Source organism: Xenopus laevis, chromosome 1L (assembly GCF_017654675.1).
Source record: "Xenopus laevis strain J_2021 chromosome 1L, Xenopus_laevis_v10.1, whole genome shotgun sequence".
Classification (NCBI taxonomy): Eukaryota; Metazoa; Chordata; class Amphibia; order Anura; family Pipidae; genus Xenopus; species Xenopus laevis.
This window is the reverse complement of record NC_054371.1, coordinates 50,943,014-50,965,180: the sequence shown is the minus strand read 5'-3', so window position 1 is coordinate 50,965,180 and position 22,167 is coordinate 50,943,014. Positions and strand designations below refer to the sequence as shown.

Genomic DNA, 22,167 nt, shown 5'->3' with positions numbered 1-22,167 from the left:
TGCTATGTTTGTGGGACATTAAGGAGGCAGTTGCAACAAACTGTTCTCTGTTGGTCTGTCCAGAAAGAAAATCCATTGTGGAAGTGGCAGGCTGCATATCTTTGCATTCTTCTTTCCAATTGAGCATATAAGTGCAATTTTGAAAGACTGCAAGAGCTGAACCAGAGCTGGGAGTGCTGAACTTCCAAAGTGTCATCTATACAAAACAATCCTCATCAAGTCTTTTCTGATCTGAACTTTAGCATGGTTTATTTGTATGATGCAGTGAGAAATTGATACTGCGTTGTCTCTGACATGTTTGTCTAGTAATAGTAGCAAGACTTGGGTAATGAGGGGGAAATAAAAGAAAGAAATGCAGTAACCATAACCACATTTTTTGCAAGTTTCTGCAGGTAATAATAAAGGCAACTCATGATTAATGCTTGTCTTGAGGTCATGAATCTGGAAAAAAAAAAAGTGAACAGAACACTCGAATTAGCAGAGGAAGTTGTGCAATAACTGTGTATATTCTGGGATTCCATGGAACTGATTGCTAGAAACTCTTTAGGGTTTAGATGAACGAAATTGTGATGTTTTCCAGGTATTTACATTTTTAGACTATTTATTACTGTTTGGCCACTCATACCTAAAGATAATTGTAATGATTTGTGATTTAATATCACACACAGACATTCCGTTCTGCTATATTATATTATTGTTTATTGGCCATGATCCTGATCCTTCACATTTAATGTTTCCACCTCTCAGCACCTAGAGAAATCCATTAGATTTAAAGTTATCAGACAACAGAGAGGCAGTAGCTGTTGAATGAACAATACTATGGGCTATAAAGAACTCCAAGGCCACAGGGGGTTGTTGTAAGGACCTTTCTGCAATGTTCCAGTGCCCTTTCTGTCTGAGCTACAGGGGGTTATGTTCCTGATTTGTGCCCTATTTATCTATTTTACCAGACTTTGTCTATTGTCTGCCATCATGGTTTGTGTTCTGGACTGTCTCTGCCACCTGCCCTAATTGATGGCTTGTTTCAACTTGATTCACTACAATGAAGCCAGTGCTTAGAGACAAATGTACTCATTTTTTAAAGTTTTTTTCAAAAAAGAAAATAAATAAATAAACTCGATCAAGCTTTTTTTAACTCAAATTTTAAATAGCTTGAATGTTAAGCATGCACCTCCCATTAACTACTAGAGAAATTTTAAGAAAGTTACTAGGTTCAAATTTTCAAGATATTTTTTCATTGCTATAACTTGAAATTTCTTTTCGAGTTAATATCAGGATCAGTGGATGAAGACAGGACTAACCTATGATCCAATGGGAGGCACTCAAACATACAGGTCTTCTTCCTACAATTCTCCCATATATCACATACCAATCAATTGCTGTTCCACCAGGTTAACCTGCTCTGCTAAATCAAGCACACGTTTGCCTTATGATGCTGGGGAACCCTGTGGCTAACACCACCATGAACGTGGAAGGAATTTTAGGGTTCCCATCAACAGGACCCCACCAGGACCACCAGGACCCATTAGCAACCCCCTGGGCCCCCTATCCCAGTTGCAACCCCCCACCACCTCCCCTTCCCAGCACTTATCTTGTTTCTTTCTTATCAGGGCTAGGGGGGTGGGTGTTAGGGGACAGCTCACAAGGTGTCAGGCATGGAGCGGCTTCAATAGACAATACAAACTGGCGGCAAAATAATTACACACAGCAGTAATGATGTTTTAACTATGTGTACTGGAAATGATGCAATCCCCAATCATTTTTTAGCAAATGATTTGCTAAAATGGCCCATTTGCAGTTGTGTTCATGTTACCACATTGCCCAGTGCTGGAATTGCAGGAAAATACTGCATTGTGGGTCAAAATCAGGGTGCATTGTGTCATAAATTGCACTTTGCAATGTTAGTAAATAACCCTTTTAGACTATGATGCTCCTCCTGCTAAGCCTTCTTCTGCCTTGATATCCAGATTTCACCAGACCGATGGAAACGCATTTCCCATAGAGTCCATTTTAAATAATTAATTCTAATTTATTACAATGTTTTCATGTTTCACTGTAATTAATTAAATGTAAGTACAGTACTTGATAATAGCTATTTATTTCCGTATTGGTGGCAAAACAATTCTATTGTAACCCCAGGTCCAAAGCGTTACAGAGGCAAAAGCATTATTTCGTTGAAATATTTGAGGCTGCCATCTGCTTCTCCTGCTTAGGAAAGCCCAGGTGTTTAAATGATCACATCACGTTTCCTGGGTTTTAACAACCATTTACCTCTGAATAAATCATCTCTCACATAGCGGCGCATTTTTGTTTTTTTAGTAAGATAAACCATAAAATAAATGACAACAGCCATGAGAGTTCAGCACAATTCACTATGTAAACTAGGAAAATAGCAGCCTCTATTCAGAGCTAATATAACTTCTTACATAACCCACCTATTCAGTCTGATTTCTGTATATCTGTATATTCTCTGTACAAACTGGAGATTGTACTGTAACAGGAGGTACTCAAGGAACACAGCAGCTACAGTGCACCTTGATACATATTTATTCAAAGCTTATCAAGCCTTAGAATTTTTTCCTGAAACATACAGGTTGTTCACAAATAATTGCAAAGAATGATCTTTTCCACTGCTACTTTTTACAGAACAACGGGGGCCTGGGATATAATGTTTCTTGTTCTGCTGAACCAGAAATTATGAATACAGTTGTGGGATCTAATAACCAAACTGTTTGCGAATTGGATCTTTTTGGAACCTGGGTTTGAACCAGTGCAGGACTTTTTGTAATGTGAAGCACCAGGCAACCGAAATGGTTTGCCATCTATATGAATTCATGTTTACATTAAATACAAGCTACTGTCTTTTTATTACAGATAAAGCAAATCAGTCAGGAATGATGAATATTTGTTTAAATAGGATTCTGTGGGAAGTAACACTGCCAGGTTCGGTTTGCTGGATTACAGGTTTCAGTGTAATAGACTTCATACATGTACAACAGAACTGTGTTTATCTAAAAACTTATAATTGAAAATGGAAATCTATTAGTTGTATAATTTAGTAAGCTAATGTACTGTATATACAATGTATTCCAAAATACTCTTTCACGTCTGAGCTAATTATGGGTAAACATGACATGTACCAGACTGGAAAAAGAACTGTGATTCAACCATTACACTCAACTGATTATTGAGAGAAAATCACCTGTGAAGCACACAAATTAACCTTTCTTATAACCTTAAAAGCACGTTAAAACAAATAAAAAAATGTTAACATTATGCACCGTAGCCATATACAAGGATTAAAAAAAAAAAAAATGCATTGAAGAATGATTAGGCGCAGTGAGAAACCGCTGCCAAGAATGTATGAAAGGGAGTCTGGTGGCATCCAAGAAGAACTCTCACTATTTAATCCGAGGGGCAGAATTCAGTTTCTCCAAAGACCTGCGACTCTCCCTACAAAAGCCAATTCATGAAATTAGGGGTAAAAACATATTTCATGAAAAAATATTTAGTATAAAGTGGGAGGGAGGATAAATGTCAATTCCTGGTTTTCCAGTTCTGTATCCACACAACTATAGGAGACAACATAATCCACACAACTATAGGAGACTGGCAGACAATAAGGCTCATTTACTTCTGGAAGTGCAGTGGACATTTTGCCCTATCCCCCTTCAGTGAGTTGCACATAAAAAGCCCTTTCATTAAAGGTACAGTACTTGTGTCAAAATGCACTCCTTGTATGTCAATATAGTTGCAGTTGTGCCGTTCTGCCTTTCATTCTGAATTTGGTGCTACTGCACCTATTGACGCATAAAAAACCCTGGAACTATGGCGACCTCTTGACCATGTGGTAGATTCAGGGTTCCCTTTGCAAGCAGCTTCAATAAAGGATCGGGTGCAGATGTCACACGGTGAACACCGGAAATGACTTCTAGTGGACTTCTGGCATTTTGACAAATTGAACGTACTTGCTGTAGGTGCAATGCAATGGTGTCAAGAGAGTTACTTATTTGCCTCCACAATGATGGAATTCTGTGAGAAAAGGGTGCAGTGTGGGGAAAAAAACATGGTTGATTGTGCTTGAAATTGCACTTATTTTCTCTTGGGAAGGACTGAGTAATTTTTATGGTTCCCATCAACAGGGGCCTGGACAGACACCGGGCCCTTGTCCCAGTGGCAATGCCCCTAGGCCCCTGTCCCAGTTTAAACCCACCACCAACTCCCCTATCCGGCATTTACCTTGTTTCTTCTTCTCACAGCAGTGATCAGGGCTGGGGGGTTGAGATCAGGGAGCAGCCCACAGGTGTAAAAAAAACATTACAAACTAGCTGCAAAAGAATTACACACAGTAATGATGTTTTTTTTAATGCTGTGTACTGGAAATGAGGCAATCCACAATCTGAAAAATTTGAGTTGTGTGCAGGTTACCACATTGGCCTGGGCTGGAATTGCAGGAAAAATACTGAATTGTGGGTAAAAATCATGGCGCATTGTGTCATAAATTGCACTTTGTATTGTTTGATACCCAGATATCATCAGATGATGAAAAGGCATTTCCCATAGAGTCCATTTGAAATAATTAATTCTAATATATTACAATGATTTCATGTTTCTCTGTAATTATACAGTATATATATGTATGTGCCTGATAACAGCTATTCTGTTTAATTCCTCATTGGTGGCAAAACAATACTAGTACTGGAAGATGAGATGGCATCTCAAACTGCCCAATCAAATGATTATTTATTAGTGTGTGATGAAACTAAGCAATATAAGAACCTCAGCTATATTTTAATTCAACATAACCTTTTCATTATAGGGGTAATAACCCTCATTTATTTTTGCAAGCACAAGTGACAAGCTTTTAAAAGGGACCCAAAATCTGAGCACTTGCAGAGAGCACCGGTGCCTAGTCCATGCACTGATGCTAGAGAACCCTAGAATAACCTCTAGAGGGGGAATGGCAGTAGTTCCATTTTCATCTAAATAAAACAGAACCAGTTCACTAGTATCTCCACTGCTGACATGGCAAAGTGAATTGGACATTTATGCCATTATTTATATTCATGCTGTTTTCCAAAATTGGTGGCATTCTAACACAACTACAGGGGATCAGTGGAATAACTAGCTGTTACTGGGCCCCCTATACCTCGTGGGCCCACCTGAAGCCACAGAATCTGCTTCCTCTGTAGTTACAGCCCTGCAGGGGAGTGATTTGCCAAACGGATACTACCTTTGTCACATTATTGGTGTATTGCATACAAATTGCAAAGCATACAACTTAGGCTGCACCAACAAATATCTTGAAATCGGGCCTGCAATTACACTTGGATTCTGGGGACAATATTGCATTGTGGGTTTAAAAAGTTTGATTTGTGTTTCAAAATTGTTTGCTTCATAATCTGGCTTCACAATGATGCTTTGTGTGTTTCATACTTTCTTTAGGTAGCGATACAGTTAAACTGCAAAAAATATATAAATACACAGGACTACGATACGCATACTCTGATTGGAGTGCTATTCTAAGTACTGCCAATAAAATAATGCTACCCAGATGTACAAATGTACAAGCATCACATGTTTTCATTACAGCTATGCAAGAATTGAGCGGTGGGAAGTTTTCTTTGTAATTTTGTGTATTATTTACACAGATGGTCCTGGAAAATAAATATTTGGAGCACAGATTTTAAAAGTAGCTGAAAATGTACACAAGAGCGTGAGCTGACACACAGACTTACATTAACAGTACTTGGACTCCCCTGGAGATGATGTGCTATGTTTAGAGTAGATGTGCATGAAATCACAATGCATGTGCACATTTCATAATTTGCTGGCTGGATACAAATAGCTGATGTAGGTGGGTGCAACTCTTTACAACAAAAGATGTAAGATTAATATCTAAAACACACACTAGTCAGTCAAAATGTCAGGAAAAGATTTATGAGGTATGCACAAGGCTAAATAAATAGTTATACTGAAAGAAAAAATGGGGTTTTCGCAGCTGATTTGGTTCTTTGAGGCTGATTGAATAGACGCCAATGAGCCTATTAATCTTCATTGGCTGACACAGTGTATTGTATATTGTAGCATGAGCATTAGGTTGTGTATGGACATGATTGCACCACCCTAGAATTAGATGGATGACTCGCTCACTCTATGGAGGGAATGTAGAATGTAGAAAATATGGTTTGTACAAAACAAGAATTACTTTCCAAAATTTCCAAATAGGACATTATGGAAACAACTCTTTTTTACTATCAAAGCATTACCTACTCTAGTCAAGCCTTCCACTCTTCTCCAACAGGTAGCATATCTTTTCACCCCTTTTCTTGCTATGAAGAAGGTAATAAAGATATGCTTTTACACTTGAATTATAAAAGGACAACACAGGGTGATACAGTTAGTGCAAGTTATGGTGGTGGAAAACTTAACAGTCCATTGTGCACATGCAATAACTCAATGGTTTCATTGGGAAGCACTCTGAATGTTACCCTTTAGGCTTAAAGACCCTTCCTACGAAAACATAATAAACACAGATACAGTACATTATTTTTTAGCATCAAGGCGCTGTAACTGTAAAACATTGCAGGTTGCATGTATCCTAATCAATCACAACACATAAATGTCAAAGGGACATGTATCATTATGAAAGGCTATGCCTCGGGCACTAAAACAATTTCAGAACATAAGAAAATACCTTTACATCGACTCAACAGAATAAGTCAAACAGAGATATATTTTAACTGATAGGAAACTTAAGTGAGTCAGAAAAGAAAAAACTAGGCTATGGTTTGTCAATCAAAAGTCGTGCCAAGTATTAAGCACAGCTACAACATAGTTGTTTATTATATTAAAGTGGACCTGTCACCCAGAAACAAAAATCTTCATAATAAAAGTCCTTTTCAAATTAAACATGGAATCTGAAATTTCTTTTTTTTATTAAAGCATTTATAGCTGTTTTAAGCGCATTTAAAAATCTCAGCTGTCAATCAAATATTGTCTGCCCCTCCTCTATGTCCTGGGCATAGAGGCGGGGCAGACAATTACTTTCACTTTCCATATAGCACTTCCTAGATGTCACTACTCTCCACACATTCCCCCATTCTCTTCACCATTTAATTGTGTAGCCAGGGCATGGGGATGGACATCAAGTCCCCCATTCTGGTGCACAAACAAGATCCTGAGATGATACAAGGCTTGTCTTAATAACAATGTCCACAAAATGGCTGCTGCCTGCTTGCTATCATTTTGAAATCCCAGACTGGAGGAAGCAAGATTCAAATAATTTATATAGTGTAATTAAAGTTCATTTTGCTGGACTAATGTGATAAAATAGGATTTGGAATAATTGTTTTGGGTGACAGGTCCCCTTGATTGAAATTGATTTGGTTGAAATTCAGTTGAAAAAAATTATAATGCTCTCTACTGTGGTTACATCAGATAATTTCCCATCAGAAAATGCTAGATAGGAGATTGAGAGGAACCTCCATATGTAGCATTGTTACAGGATTGATTATGAGCAAATAAAAGTCAGTTAGAAATCGCTTAGCCCTTAGTTTTATTCCACTTATCTTCTTGTGCCCTCAAAATGACCATTACTCTAACCCTTGCACTGATGCAGCTGCAACCAATCATCATTTAGTGTGCTGTAAATTCGACCATGACATCCAAATGCTTGATATGGGCTAATGAACTAATGCAAATCCATGTTCAGAGCTCAGATCTTTAGGGGGTCCAAATAAGGGTAAATGTCCAGATTCCCTGAACTTGTAGGAGGATGGGTGACAGAGGGGACATATAGAGGGGCTTGATGGAGATAATATTTCCTTATATCCTTGTTGTTCAGTGTGAATCACATCTGTTAATAAATTGCAACTCTCAACTTGGAACTGTATTTTAACATCAGCTAAATGGCATATGTCACTTGATCCTGCTTTATCCTTAATTTAATAAAGTTTTGATTAACAGGAGAAAAGGTTAATTATTCCCTTTTAGGTGAAGTCTCATGTTTCATTACCTGGAATTGAGACAGAGAGAGTTTGGAAAAGGACAACTAAGCTAAATAAGGATAAGGAAAGTTCTATAGAAACTCCTGCCAAGATTGCACGGTTTCAATTGCAGAAAAAGAATTTAAGTAGAGGTATGATCATTACATATAAATATACTGTATAAGAGGCAATAAACTCTCCAGTACTTTTCACAATAGCAGATTATCCTAGAGACAGAAGAACAGAGTTGCCCATCTGAAGGTGCAAAAATATATTTTTATGGGGAGAGCTGTGAAGCTGTGGAATTATCTCCTGAAGGGAGATAATAGCATAAATATTAGCTTTAAAGGAAAAGGAAAGGCTGCGCCCCAAGTCCATAGTATCTAATAGAAGGCCCAAGGCTGTACCTGATTGCTGAAATCATTTTTATATTGTTCCATTTTTTCCTGTAGTAAGCGCTCTGTCGTGGTTGCCATTTTCTTTTAAGTTACATCATCAAGATGGCGGCAGTGAGCCATTTCAGCATGCACAAACATTACAACTACTGAGAGCTGGAGGGAGGATTTGCTGCGTCCGTATTTGGTAGTGGTCTTGCTGAAGTAGAGGTGAGTTATGCTTTTTTATATTGTTCCATTTTTTCCTGTAGTAAGCGCTCTGTCGTGGTTGCCATTTTCTTTTAAGTTACATCATCAAGATGGCGGCAGTGAGCCATTTCAGCATGCACAAACATTACAACTACTAAGAGCTGGAGGGAGGATTTGCTGCGTCCGTATTTGGTAGTGGTCTTGCTGAAGTAGAGGTGAGTTATGCTTTTTTTTTTTAAGGCAGCGTTTTATTTATACAATGTAGCTTTACAGTATAACAGGAAAAGGGGTTAAAACAGAGGAGATTGAATAGCACCAATGTCAGCAATAGATGTAAGCCTTTCAATAGAGGTTAACTCTTAACTAGCTTTTCCTTGTCCTTTAAAGGATTGCATGCTGGAAAATATAAGGTTATTGCTACTAATATTCTTAGTATGGCATATAGCCAATAAGTGATCTAAATTCCATTCTGAGGTTTGGAAGCATATTTTTTTACCTTCTGAGGAAAACGGAGAATTCTTAGATAGGGAATTAGCTTTTTCTGCATCAGCTAGAAGTGAGATAGGATTTAATAGACAATTAGATTAAGTTTAATTGATTTGTCCTAGCTCACTTCTAGCTGATATGGAGAAAGAAAATTCTCTATTTAAGGATATCTCCATTGGAGTAGTATTTTTTAACCAATGTACTATGTCATACCTCCCAAAATTTGAATCCTCTAATGATGCAAAACTTAGACCACACCCATATTCCACCTTAAACATGCCCAGTTTCAAGTAGACACTCCCAAACTCTGCCCACTTTCCCATAAAGCACCAACCTTTGGGGGAGCTGTCCCACAAAATACAGGACAAAATACAGGACTATTGGGAGGTATGCTTTGTGTAATAATTCATTAATTGTATTTTATTTGTTGCACCGCATAACAGAGCAGGTTTTGTAATTTGTTTACCCAAAGCAGCTGCCATGCTAGATGTCAGTATAGATGAATGTAAGTAGGCATGAGTGCATATATATATATTGTATTTTCTGGGCACAATTCGGTATCCATTTTAGTGCCTTGTGCCAGACCTAGAGATCACAAACCACATCCTTATGTCTTTCTGTAATTAAGGTAAAGATGTAGGTAATTTATTTTTCAATATATCCTACTAACTGCTATAGCACTGTAATTACCCACAGCAGCCTGAGAGTTATTGAGCTAAATATGTATTGATTTTCTTGTACTTCGAAATAAATGATCTGCTCCAAAAATTCACGGCAACAACAATAGGTAAGCATGTAAACAAATTTCATATTTATTTGAAAAAAGATTTTTTCAAAGATAAATGATTTAAAGATAAAATATATGTAATTTTTAAGGATTTTGATTCTATTGTGGATATTAAAATTTGTACAAATAAGAACTATACGGATATTTTTTTTTTTTAAATAAGAAAAATCCTTAGAAGGACTCAACAGTAAAATAAACTCACACAACAAAGTATTTTACAAGAATAACATTTAAATAACTGTACAAGATTTACTTCACTATACTGTACAACATTGAACATATCAGTGTAATATTCTTGTCATTGTTTCATGCTGGAAGATGGCGCCCATTTGCTGTCACCCCATAACCAAGATCATATATTCAGCATTGTATTGAATATGCATGTTCTGCTACATAGGGAACAGTGTACTGTTGAGCTAATTAGTTCTTGAACACTTAGGGGCAAATTCATCAAGGGTCGAATATCGAGGGTTAATTAACCCTCGATATTCGACTGGGAATGAAAATCCTTCGACTTCAAAAATCGAAGTCGAAGGATTTTGCGCAAATACTGCGATCGAAGGAATAATCGTTCGATCAAACAATTAAATCCTTCGAATTGAAAGATTCGAAGGATTTTAATCCAACGATCGAAGGATTATCCTTTGACCAAAAAAATTTAGCCAAGCCTATGGGGACCTTCCCCATAGGCTAACATTGGGTTCGGTAGCTTTTAGGCGGCGAACTAGGGGGTTGAAGTTTTTTCTTAAAGAGACAGTATGATTTTTAGTTCGAATCCTTCGATACGAATTCATAGTCGAAGGTCGAAGTAGCCCATTCGATGGTTGAAGTAGTCAAAAAAACACTTCGAAATTCAAAGTTTTTTTTCTTCTATTCCTTCACTCAAAGTTAATGAATTGGCCCCCCAGAAGATAAAAACTTGGATTAAACTAGTGCAAAAACTGGAAAAACGTAAAAATAAATTGCTGATTAAGTAATGCTTTTTCTAAATGGTACCAATTAGCATCAGTCTGCCCCCTCCACGAGGAACCAGTGATTCCAGGGGAGGGAGTAAAGCACTAGGGTGCTCCACATCAGCCTTAAAAATCAAACCTTGGCAGGTTGAGGTGACAGTGAGGTGACACCCCCTACGAGAGACCTTTGCTAAGGACACATGGTTAGTCTTTTAAAAAGGCAATCAGATGAAACAAATATAAAATCATTCAAAAACAAAAACAGAAAGTATAATTAAGTTGCAGATGACAACTTAGATAAAAATGTTAACATTCTTCAGGGCCAACTTGCATTGCATTGTAGAAAAGCTTAGGAGGTTTTAATAGAATTTTAAGACAATGTCAGTGTCATTTTGGTTCATTTATACTTTTATATTTTTGTCTTCTGTTGGACCCCAAATTCTTCAAAATGAATCCCCCGGGAAGTTGTGATTTTCATTACGGCCCCGTTGGACGCATCGTCTTCTATAAGATTTATCATTCCTTTGGCAATAAGAGATGGACTAAAAAAAAAAAAAAAAAAAAACATAATTAAGAAATTGTTTTTGTTACTAACATTTAAGGTGACCCTGATGCAATTGTACACTTAGCACCACCATACAGCTCTATTTGTTGTGCTATTAAAGTTTTGTTTCTTGCTTCTATCTTAGTGCTTTTTTATTACATATAGGGGAATGTTTTTATTAGATTTTGACTTTTTTTGAACATGTGCTTTCTCTGGCAGCAGCCTAAGAAATAGGCCCATTGCAGCTGAGGTTTCAGGTAAGAGCCTGCTTTATAGAAGCCACAAAAATCAAACAATATATATAATCAACTTACAAAAATCAGAATGGCAGTGCTTAATATTCCCAGGGTGACAGTATCACTTATATGGTAAGGTTTCCTTTCAAAGGAAGGCATTTCTTATTGCAAAAACATGGTTATAACATGTGACAAGCTTTCAGAAACAATTTAAATGTACATAAACGTAGAATCATATTTTGCCATTTGGGCAGCAGGACTATATATCTAGAGGGACAGTATGTTATCATAAAACATATCCTACTATCTGGCAGTCTCAGTTATCTGTAATAACATGTTTAACCTTTTGTTGTAGAAGAAGAATGGCTATAAAATGCTTAATAAAATTATTTTAGCGCATTGCTGTCCAACTGGCCCCCCACCTGAAAGTCTGCCTGCTGTGACTGCTAAATTTGTATAAACTTTAAAAGGTATCAGTACAGAGATTAACTGGCCCCTGCATTTTTCAAATTCAGACTGTAAAATCCTGCATTGTTCACACCTCAGACTAAAAGTGCCAACATTGTTCACACCACAATACAAACTGCTGGAGGGGCAGAAACATTATGTCAATGTAAGTGGTCCTGTCTTTTCCATGCTCCCTGTGTGTGCCATACTCTGTCTGCTCTATCCTCCCTGTTTGTGCCATACTCTGCCTGCTCTATGCTCCCTGTGTGTGTCATACTCTGCATGCCCTATGCTCCCTGTGTGTGCCATACTCTGTGTGCTCTATCCACCCTGTGTGTGTCATACTCTGCCTGCCCTAGAGTTTCCTTCACCAGCTTAGACCCGGCGAACAGATAAGATAAAGCTACATCTTCCTCAATCTTATGTCAGTGACATCATATCCTATATGCCGAAAAGTCATAAAAATTCTAAAAAAACACTGGTGTTTTTTCATATTTTAAAGCGGGATTGTCTTTAAAAGTTGTAACTAATAAAAATGTTTGTTTTAACTTTTTTAACCACTTGAGGGGAAGGTCACATTTGTTTTAGGGTGGGCTCATGTCTAGGGCATTAGAGGATCTCTTTTGTCTTTATTTTGCTTCCTTGAACATTTTTAATAATAAATGCCTACTTTTTCCCGAACATCGCTAAAAAAGACATATACAACCTATATGTACCTGCACTATTCAAATTGACCTAAGTGTAAGATCGAATTAAGTTTCGCTGGGCAGAAACGAACGCTAGCAAAAGTTCACTAAGAAATGCTTGCGCTGACAATTTCTCTTCCACACTGGAATGATTTGCTCCAGATCAGAAAAGATTTGTCCAAATCTTTAATCCCTGTTTACAATTTGCATCAGGAATTAACTCAGAATCTGCTGAACAGATTCTGAGTAATTGACACATACATTTATAAAAATGTCAGGGAGTGTGTGTGTGTCTCTCTTTAATGATGAATTCTAAGTACTGGATTGTTCCAGTTGCATAAATGTTCTAGTACTCTAATTGGCTTCCGGTCAGTTCGGCACTTGGCCGCTTGAAATGTAGCCACCATGGAGCCAAAAGAGCTAAAAGTGCAATCAGCAAAATTTTGATCAAAGTCACAGAAAAAAATATTTTTAAAAATCATTTTTTAATCATATATATTCCCATGTGGTTATTAAGCAGCAATTTATTTTACAATGGGTAATAATACTGCACACTTGTGCTTTAATATGTATAAATATGACTAAAGCAATTACACTGACCCCACTCTCCAAAGAGTCCCAGGAGAGGAAACACAAATTGAATACTGAATATAACAAAAGCATTCAGTGCTCCGACAGGGAGGTTGCCAAATACATAATAAACAATGATTAATTTAACAAAGCTATATTAAAGTGTCAGTATATGCCGTATGGAAAAAGCTTTGCAACTGTAATGCTGCAACTACAGAAAAAAACTCTCTGCAATCAGCATTGCTTTTCTTATGTTCTAACGTTCAAAGTATTTTCTCTATCTTCCATCTAATGTAACAGCCCTCTTAATCCCACTGCTGCCGTGACTCCTGAATCCCAAACCCTGGCAGACACAAAACATTTGGCTTTGTTTATGTTTGTAAGGCTTGCTTAGCACAACCAATGCTGCTGGTCGGATTAAGCTGGATGTCTAAATGCTATCGCCTTGTTATCACTAGTAACCTAAGGACAGTTTTACACAAACAGAAACACAATATAGCATCACATAGATTTTTAACTTCACGTTTCTCCTGTATGTTTTATATTGCACTGCTAATGGTGTTGATTAAACAGTGAATATTTTTCAAGAATAAAAGGTTTTGTTCTTCTTTTAAAGCAAAATCGGCCTATGTTTTTGTTGCAGAATGAAAGAAACTGTAGCTGCAAGCAACATCAAAATATACATTTATTACAAATGTTCCATTTATAATGTTAAATAGGAATGAAAGCAATATTTGTTTCTGCACTGCTACTGCTGACTCTTGAAACAATTCTTGTCCAGCCAGTTCCCACAATGCCTTGCACGCTTCTTCACGGGTCTGTGTCAGAGCCAGCAGTGCAAGCAATCGAAAGAGTGAGACAAATACTGCTTTCAAGAAGCGAAGAATGTATATTGGAAATGTCCATTTTCTTTCACTATGAAAAATACATTTGGGTGAAGTTTAATTAAATGAAGAAGCAATGTGGCCTAAAACAGCTATGGATGACCCGTTTGCATAACTCGATTCCTTATACAGAATATTGGTTGCAAGGTAGAAAATGCTGATTTATTTTAAAGCATTAGTATAAGGCTCAGTTCACAGACAAATGTTCCTCGGAAAATGCTGTGCTTAATTGGGCCATTCTGCTTGGTTCTTATACACTGACATGACTTATATAGACATAGTATACTGCACAACTTACACATTTCCACAAATTCTATGTTTATACTAGAAACGGTTCGGGATTTTGTAGAAAGTAAATGTTGGAAGGTATAACACGCTATGAATATGGCCTTATATGCTACAGCATATATCTTTTTGTAAAAAAATTACTTAATTGGGTTGGGTATCCTGGACAATCTGGCAGATATTGGCATAAGCAGCTGGGCCCGGGCCCATGATTATACTTTTATTTCCTTCATTTCTTATTGCTTGTAAATATCAGTATTAGAGAAGATGCCGTCTCTGGCAGATTAGTGTTGCCATGTGCATGGGCAGTCGTCACTTTCTATAACTGGAGTTCACGCTCCCATTTTGTGCTCAAGTGATTTTTGTTCACTTTAAATAATGCATTTATTTTGCATTACAAATAAAAGGAGTGTCAGGAAAGGAAACACAAATTATCCTTTAAACCCATCACAGTGATAGGGAATTTCCTTGAATTAAGGCATTTGAGCATAAAATAAACAATGATAAATGGGCTGTAATATAGACTGTAGTCGAGTGCTCATACATGTAGTCCTTAGGCACAGATCACACCAGTTAATTCCTCAGTAAATGCTCTGGTGCTACTTAACATTACTACCATTATAACATATCACAGTGCAGTGTCGGACTGGCCCACCTGGATACCAGGAAAACTCCCAGTGGGCCAAAGTTTCAGTATTATATGAGAACAATGAGGCTAAATAGATGGAATAATAGATTATAGTATGTAAACAAAACAGACTAGGAGAATAGAGGTTGATTGAGCAGATGAAGACTATTAGTACTAAGAGTGGGCCCCTGGTCTAAGGTTTTATGGTGGGCCCCTGGTCTAAGGTTTTTGGGTGGGCCCCTGGTGTCCCAGTCCGACACTTTCACAGTGTCCTTTCCTCTACTGACAGTTCAGTAATGATTCACTATAGGGCACAGGCGTTGGCTAGTTTTGGTGGTTATATACATACATAAAAGTGGCCAATCAAGCGGATCTCTCCCCGATATGCCCACATTGAGCTGGGCGATATCGGGCTGATCCGATTGTGGGCCCAAGGGCCAAACGATTGGATCAGAATGAAGGCGATACGGGTGGTCAAATCACGGGACCGCATTAACAAACAGATGCGGCCACAATCTGACTGGATTTTTTACCCTGCTAGATCTGCGTCGGCCCAACTTTTGGCCAGATATAGTTTGGGAACGCCCGTCGTATAGCCCCACACACGGACCAATAAGATGCCGACTCGGTCTGTCTGCCTTAAGACTGTAACATTTTGGCATGGTGAACCTTCTGGTACAAGTGCGTTTGCTCATGGTCCTGCAGATTTATGATATACTCGTGATAAGTTCCAATGTGCCATCACAGAAGAAAACTGCAATTCTTATGGAAATGTTGGCACCTTTGTTATATACACTGCCAATGTTCAGTGTAACATGAGAGGTTTAACTTTCCTATAAATATCCGATTGACTTTCAGCAGCTCTCCTTTTTCATTGTATCTTGCATTTCCCTATATTTGTTGGTATTTATGGATATTTCAAGTACCTGTATGCTGCAACATCATTTGCACTTGTAAAAACTATGTGTAGATATTGTAATTTTAGCATTTATCTTTCAAATGAAACATAAATTACTATAGAGCTGCATATAATAAGCAAGATCAAGACCCAGCTCCAATTGTTTGACATTAAGGGGCACATTTACTAACAATCAAATTTAGATTTTTTTCTCAGTCTCAAATAATTTGCCTCTTTTTATTTTTTTTAAAGAGCTCTAAAAGTTTGTCATTGCCCTATAGAAGTCAATGGGAGCTGCGCTAATCCTATTTGACTGTTTTAAATCAATTCAGAATTAGAAGTTTTCAGGGTTTTTTTCGCTAGGAATTATCAGAAAATATCGAATTTTTAGAGACATTATTTTTCGTTTATTCTTTTTTTGTGAGTTTAGATGTGGTTTCAAAAACCTTTAAAACAACTAAAATCCAGCCTTTGATAAATAGGCCTTCACAGTGTAGTTGTGCAACATTTTTGTGGCCAAACAGAGATTACCAGGCTTTATGTGGCTTTATGTGTCTATAACTAAGCATTCAACCAACAGTACACTGACTTTGCTTTTTAACCAAATCCATAGCTTATTGACATGTGTAGGGTCAGCATCTATCAAAATATCCACTAGGAAGGCTAAGAAAGTTCTTTAGACTATGGATAAGCTCCTTGTCTGGCATGTCTGCCCATTTGTGATATGCTTATAGGGCCACGGCTGAGCAATAAAATCAGCCCAATTTGGGCCCCAACTTTATGACCAGTTTAACATGGAAATTTACACATTTAAAACATATATAATCAGTAGTTTGTTTTTGTTTTTAATACTGTATTATTATTTATATAGCACCATCATCTCCCACACATCTTTGTAGTGTCATAACATCTACATTGAAAGAGAATGGATTTCTCAGATTAGATACACACTGCTACAACTGAAATTTGTTGAGACATTGGGGCAAGACCCCGCATAAGGGAGCATATAATCTAAAAGCAGGACAAAAGGTGAGGGTGATCAGTGTGGTTATCCTTTTAGTCAAGATAATAGTGGTAATCAGTTTTGCAAAAACCCATTGGAGTACCAAACCCTGGTGGGCCTCAGTCATTGTGGGCCCCTCTGACATAAACTGTCCTGACTTAACCCAGAAGCTTTAAATATATATCTTATATGGTTGAGGTGGGCAGGTGGGTGGCCGACCAGCATTAGCCCAGTGGACCTCAGGTTCCCAATCTAAAGCAAATGGTAAGTTTGTAGTGGAAAAATGGAAAAACAAAGTAGTGTGTGGGGGAGAAGAGTAAGGGAATTAGGAAGGTGGTAAAGCTGCTGAAGGGTTTGGAGTATTAACTTGGATTAAAAGGTGGGTTTTGAGTGATTGTTTGAAGGACTGGAGTGTCTAAAAGGATGAAGTAGGGAGTTATAGGGGGATTGGTGCAGCAGGTGAAATGTCTGGATGTGGAAGTGTGAAGATGTAACAATTGAGGAAGACGTCATGTTTAGACCGATGGCTCCATTTTGGGATTAACTTGTTAATTAAAGAGGCAATGTATGATGGTGTGACATTGTTGAGTGCTTTGTGAGTACAAGAATCTTCAAGATTCTGTGTATAAAAAAATCCTCGGGTGACTTCCTAATAAAACCCTTGATTTTAAATATGTATAAACATTAACATAAAAGGGCAAACTGATAGGATATTACTAGACATTAAAGGAATTGTTCAGTGTAAAAATAAAACCAGGCAAAATAGATAGGCTCTGCAAAATAAAAAATGTATCTAATATAATTAGTTAGCCAAAAATGTAATGTATAAAGGCTGGAGTGATTGGATGACTAACATAATAGCCAGAACACTACTTCCTGCTTTTCAACTCTCTTGGTTTACACTGACTGGTTACCCTGGTTACCAGGAAGTAACCAATCAGAGAATTGAGAGGGGCTACATGGGTCATATCTGTTGCTTTTGAATCTGAGCTGAATACTGAGGATCAATTACAAACTCACTGAACAGATATGTCCCATGTGGCCCCGCTTCAAGTTGCTGACTAGCTCAGAGTTATAGAGCTGAAAAGCAGGAAGTAGTATTCTTGCTATTATGTTAGACATCCAGTCACTCCAGCCTTTATACATTACATTTTTGGCTAACTAACTATATTAGAAACATTTTCTATTTTGCACAGCCTATCTATTTACCCAGCTTGTTTTGTCACACTGAACTGTTCCTTTAATGTGATATAGTAACAAGTCTTTAAATAAAAGCTTCACGCCCTGAATTGTAATTTTTTTTTTGCTCCATAGGTTTTTGCTATTTTTGAAAAAACAAGATTTAAAATGAGAAAGCTTTAAATATATGTTATTTTCTGATTTAACACCCGCCAATTTCTTCTTTTCTACAGTCTTTACTTGAACATTCAGGTCAACTTTAAATGATCAAGCTGAAGGCAAAAATGACTCACAGTGCATCAGTTCTAGCTATAGTGCAATGCAAAATGATAAATAGAGGTTTAAGCTCATCACACAAGAATCTGAGATTCAGTTGCTGCATCTGACCTATTGGCTGGTGGGCTGATTAGTCAGATTGTGTAGTTCCACCACATGTAAAAGGCCAAATTATACTTTACTGATCTGATATTGTGTCTTTTTACCACGTGTAAAAAAGGCCAAATTGCATTGAACTGAAAAACTGACCTGTGGGTTAAATGTCCAGATTGCTATGGAGCAGAACTGGTTGTTTCGTGGGAAGCATTGCTACTAAATTGCATTAGGGTCTTACTTTCAATCAAATGAAGGCACTATCTGTGGAGCTTGCAGGTCCTTCAAGTGCTTGTCTATGTTTTCTCTTTGTTCAAAGTGTATGTCTAAATACATACTGGTAGCTTAAATGATTTCTTATTAACCTGACACTGTGTGCATACATTTTCCAGCCTCTGGCAAATAACTTCAGAAGTCATGAATGGTGTTTTGAGGAAAATGGGGCAATGAAAACAAAAATAGAGTAAACACTTGCAAATTTCCTTGCTTATTTTGTTTCTAGGTCTGACCTTCTTACTGTTCAATAATGTTATAAAATCTTTATTTTCATATCGCACATTACTCTCCATTTTTGAGAACACTGTTACATCACATCCCTTTTGAAAATGTCAGCTTTACTAAGAAGAAGATATAAATATAAAAACATAGAAATATGGACTCCTGTCTGTTCTGGGTTGTCTTACATACATATGTCCTACTAGTCATAAACAATGAAGAACCCAGTGTGCAAAGTACAAAAAAGCTGCAATCTGCCCTTTTATTTTTTTTGCATTTTGCACAATATATTCTGCATTGTATGTATTGTCATAGATGTCCTTTTTTCAGAACACAGAGACCTGCCACTTGACCCTTGAATAGCGCACTGCCTATACAGGACAGGCCATTCTTTGACCCTCCATCTGGTGTTGATCTACAATTTTATGTTAGTTATTTCATCAAATTCACTGTCTTCCAACTGTTATAAAAACATAGTTAAATATAGGGCTTCTGTTCATTCATGGGCTGCAAGAATGCCCTTTCAGATACAATTCAACATTGCCTTTGAAAGCCAAGAAGCAATAAATAGATAAAAAAGATGATTGTACTCACTCTAAAACACCATAGCATTTCATCATGTCCTTTATTCTATCTTTGTACTTAAAAAAATCCCCCATATTTTCTTCCTTTTCAATAGATTCTAGAAGAGGTGTGTCAACAAAGGCTGGACAAACAGTATTTATCCGTACTCCATAATTTCCAATTGAAGCAAGTGCCTACAGAAAAGGGTGAAAAAAGTAATATGGTATTAGACTGGATTAACTGAATGGTATCTTTTGGTGCATATGGAATATATATCATTAGTTTAAAAGTGTAGATGAATAAAGAGTAATCAGCCCACTGGTGATACCAGAAGGGAAACATTGTGCAACTAACTATTTTATCTGTTGTTATATCTGTTAACATATAAACTCGTTTGCTCTTCTGCTCCTCACTTGTCTCCCTGTACATTCCTGGCTATCTCCTCCACTCCTTCACTTTCATACCATCAACACCCACTTCCAACTCATGTCTGAAAGCTTTATCGTGTTGCTCCTTACCTCAACAATTCCATCTATTCTTTGGAAAACACTCTTTCAACATTTTCAAAAAGAAGCCAATAAATAACCAGCTAGGGCCTGGGCCAGAATTACAAATTCATCAGCAATGTAATTGGCGGTATATTTGTAACAGCCTATAAATCCCCACTTCCCAAACCCTCTCCACTGACAATAGCCGCTGCCCACTCTGCCATTTTCTCACCCACTCCGCCCATTTCCCTACCCATTTGCCTTCCCAGTGACATCATCTCCCCACCTCCACATGACATCACCACACACTTCCTGACCCAAAGGACGTTTTTAATGAAGCAAAAACGTGACATTTCCATGGGCTATGTCATTGTTGATGATTTTCTTGAAAAACACTCCTATACCAGCAGACTTAACAAGGGCATTCTTAAATAGTAAGTATAGAAAGTAAAAATCAGACTAATTGAGTGATTCTATAATTTACCACAATTGGTTATGCATATGAAACTTACTCTATCAATAGGTCTGTATATGTATATTAGTATACACAGTACATGCACTAGGGATAATTGGGAGAGGTTCAACTTGATGGACTATTTTCTTTTTCCAACCCAAGTTAACTATACAACTATTAAAGCCATATATTATACAAATATTAATTATCTGTGCAAAAGGCAAAAACAAGTGATCTTATGGCCTTTTTACAAGGACATAACTCCTGTGCTCTGTGATCAACAATAAAAATCAAGAATATTAAACTTAATAAAGTTAACTGGAAACAGATATCAAACTGTGAAAAAAAAGAACCTGCCTAAAACAGATGGTATTTTTTGAAACTGCCCAGAGGCATTTCACCCTGTTCATTGACCTACATTGTAGTATGGGTAATTGACCAGTATACAGCAGCTGGAAATACACTTGGGCAATGGAAAGTCATGCTTCCAGTGTCCGTTACAGAATAAATTGCATATTTATACCATTTTCCTTGTGTTCATGGCTCAAATGCTTAGTGCTCTCTTTGCCTTGACCATGTTAGAGAACAAATTGTTCAACATCTTTCTCAGTAGCAGGAACAAAGACCAAACGCATGGAAAGAAAATATGTTACAAATTCTACACACACGCAAAGTAAGCTTATTTTGTAATGTGGGGCTTATGGGATCACACAATGCACCCTAATAATCGATGATGTAACTGGAAGTAATATGGAGGTCAGTCATCATTTTCCTCAGGGTTGCTCCAATAAAAGTAAGACACTTTGTGGAAAATAAATATGTCTTTGGCAAGTGGCTCATGAATACAGTTGGTTGTTAACAATTTTGTGGGTTGCCTTGTCCTTTATACAAATTCAAACCTTTAAGAACCAATTTTTTTATTAATACTCTGAACAAGGAGAAATGAAATACTGACATTTTGTAATCCGAATTATAATTTTTATCTAAAATTATTCGCTATCTTTATTTGAAGGCAAAAACTGATGTTGGCCAGGCAGAGAATTGTGAAGCAAGATTGAATGACCAAAATGCTAAACAAAGTGGTCAACCTACAAACCAGTTCAATTAAAAAAAGGCCTAATTAAATGCAATCAGTCTGTGTGATTAGCTTAACATGAATTACTATAAGTCAGTTCTATAAGTTCAGTTTGATATATAGACATAGATCAAGCAAAAATAATGGAAATATATACAACATTTTAGTGAGTCTTGTGATGATGCCCTGTTCCTTCTATTTCCTCCACTCAAAAGGAAACATGACAAGGGATTCTAAAATAATAGTTTTCAGGTTTAGTTACACATAGCGAGACCATTTACTCGTCATTTGTTTAAAAACACACATCTGGTTGGTTGTTATGTGATACTAGACCTGTGTGGCCACAAAATTCATACTTGATGTATATCCATATCCCAAGGGCCACAAGTGCAATATCGTTATCACTATGGATAGATTACCAGCATTTAGATTCCTGACTGCTTATTATTATATTAAATTTGTTATTACTGATTATACTCTGACATTTTTAATGTAGTAATTTCTCACTGGTTTTAAACAGCATCATTCATTTAATAGAATTATGTCCGTTGCATTCTGCTTGCA

At 37.1% G+C, this 22,167-nt stretch overlaps 1 protein-coding gene across 1 annotated transcript in view; it reads right to left on the bottom strand.

Moving 5' to 3' along the window:
* Nucleotides 1-9,846: 9,846 nt before the first annotated feature.
* The window catches only part of hpgd.L (15-hydroxyprostaglandin dehydrogenase L homeolog), a 39,332-nt gene continuing 27,011 nt past the window's right edge, over nt 9,847-22,167 (bottom strand). Inside the window, 2 exon segments of the mRNA NM_001093507.1 lie at nt 9,847-11,340; nt 19,617-19,780. Of these exon segments, the coding sequence (NP_001086976.1) occupies nt 11,208-11,340; nt 19,617-19,780 (297 nt within the window). The 3' untranslated portion in view covers nt 9,847-11,207.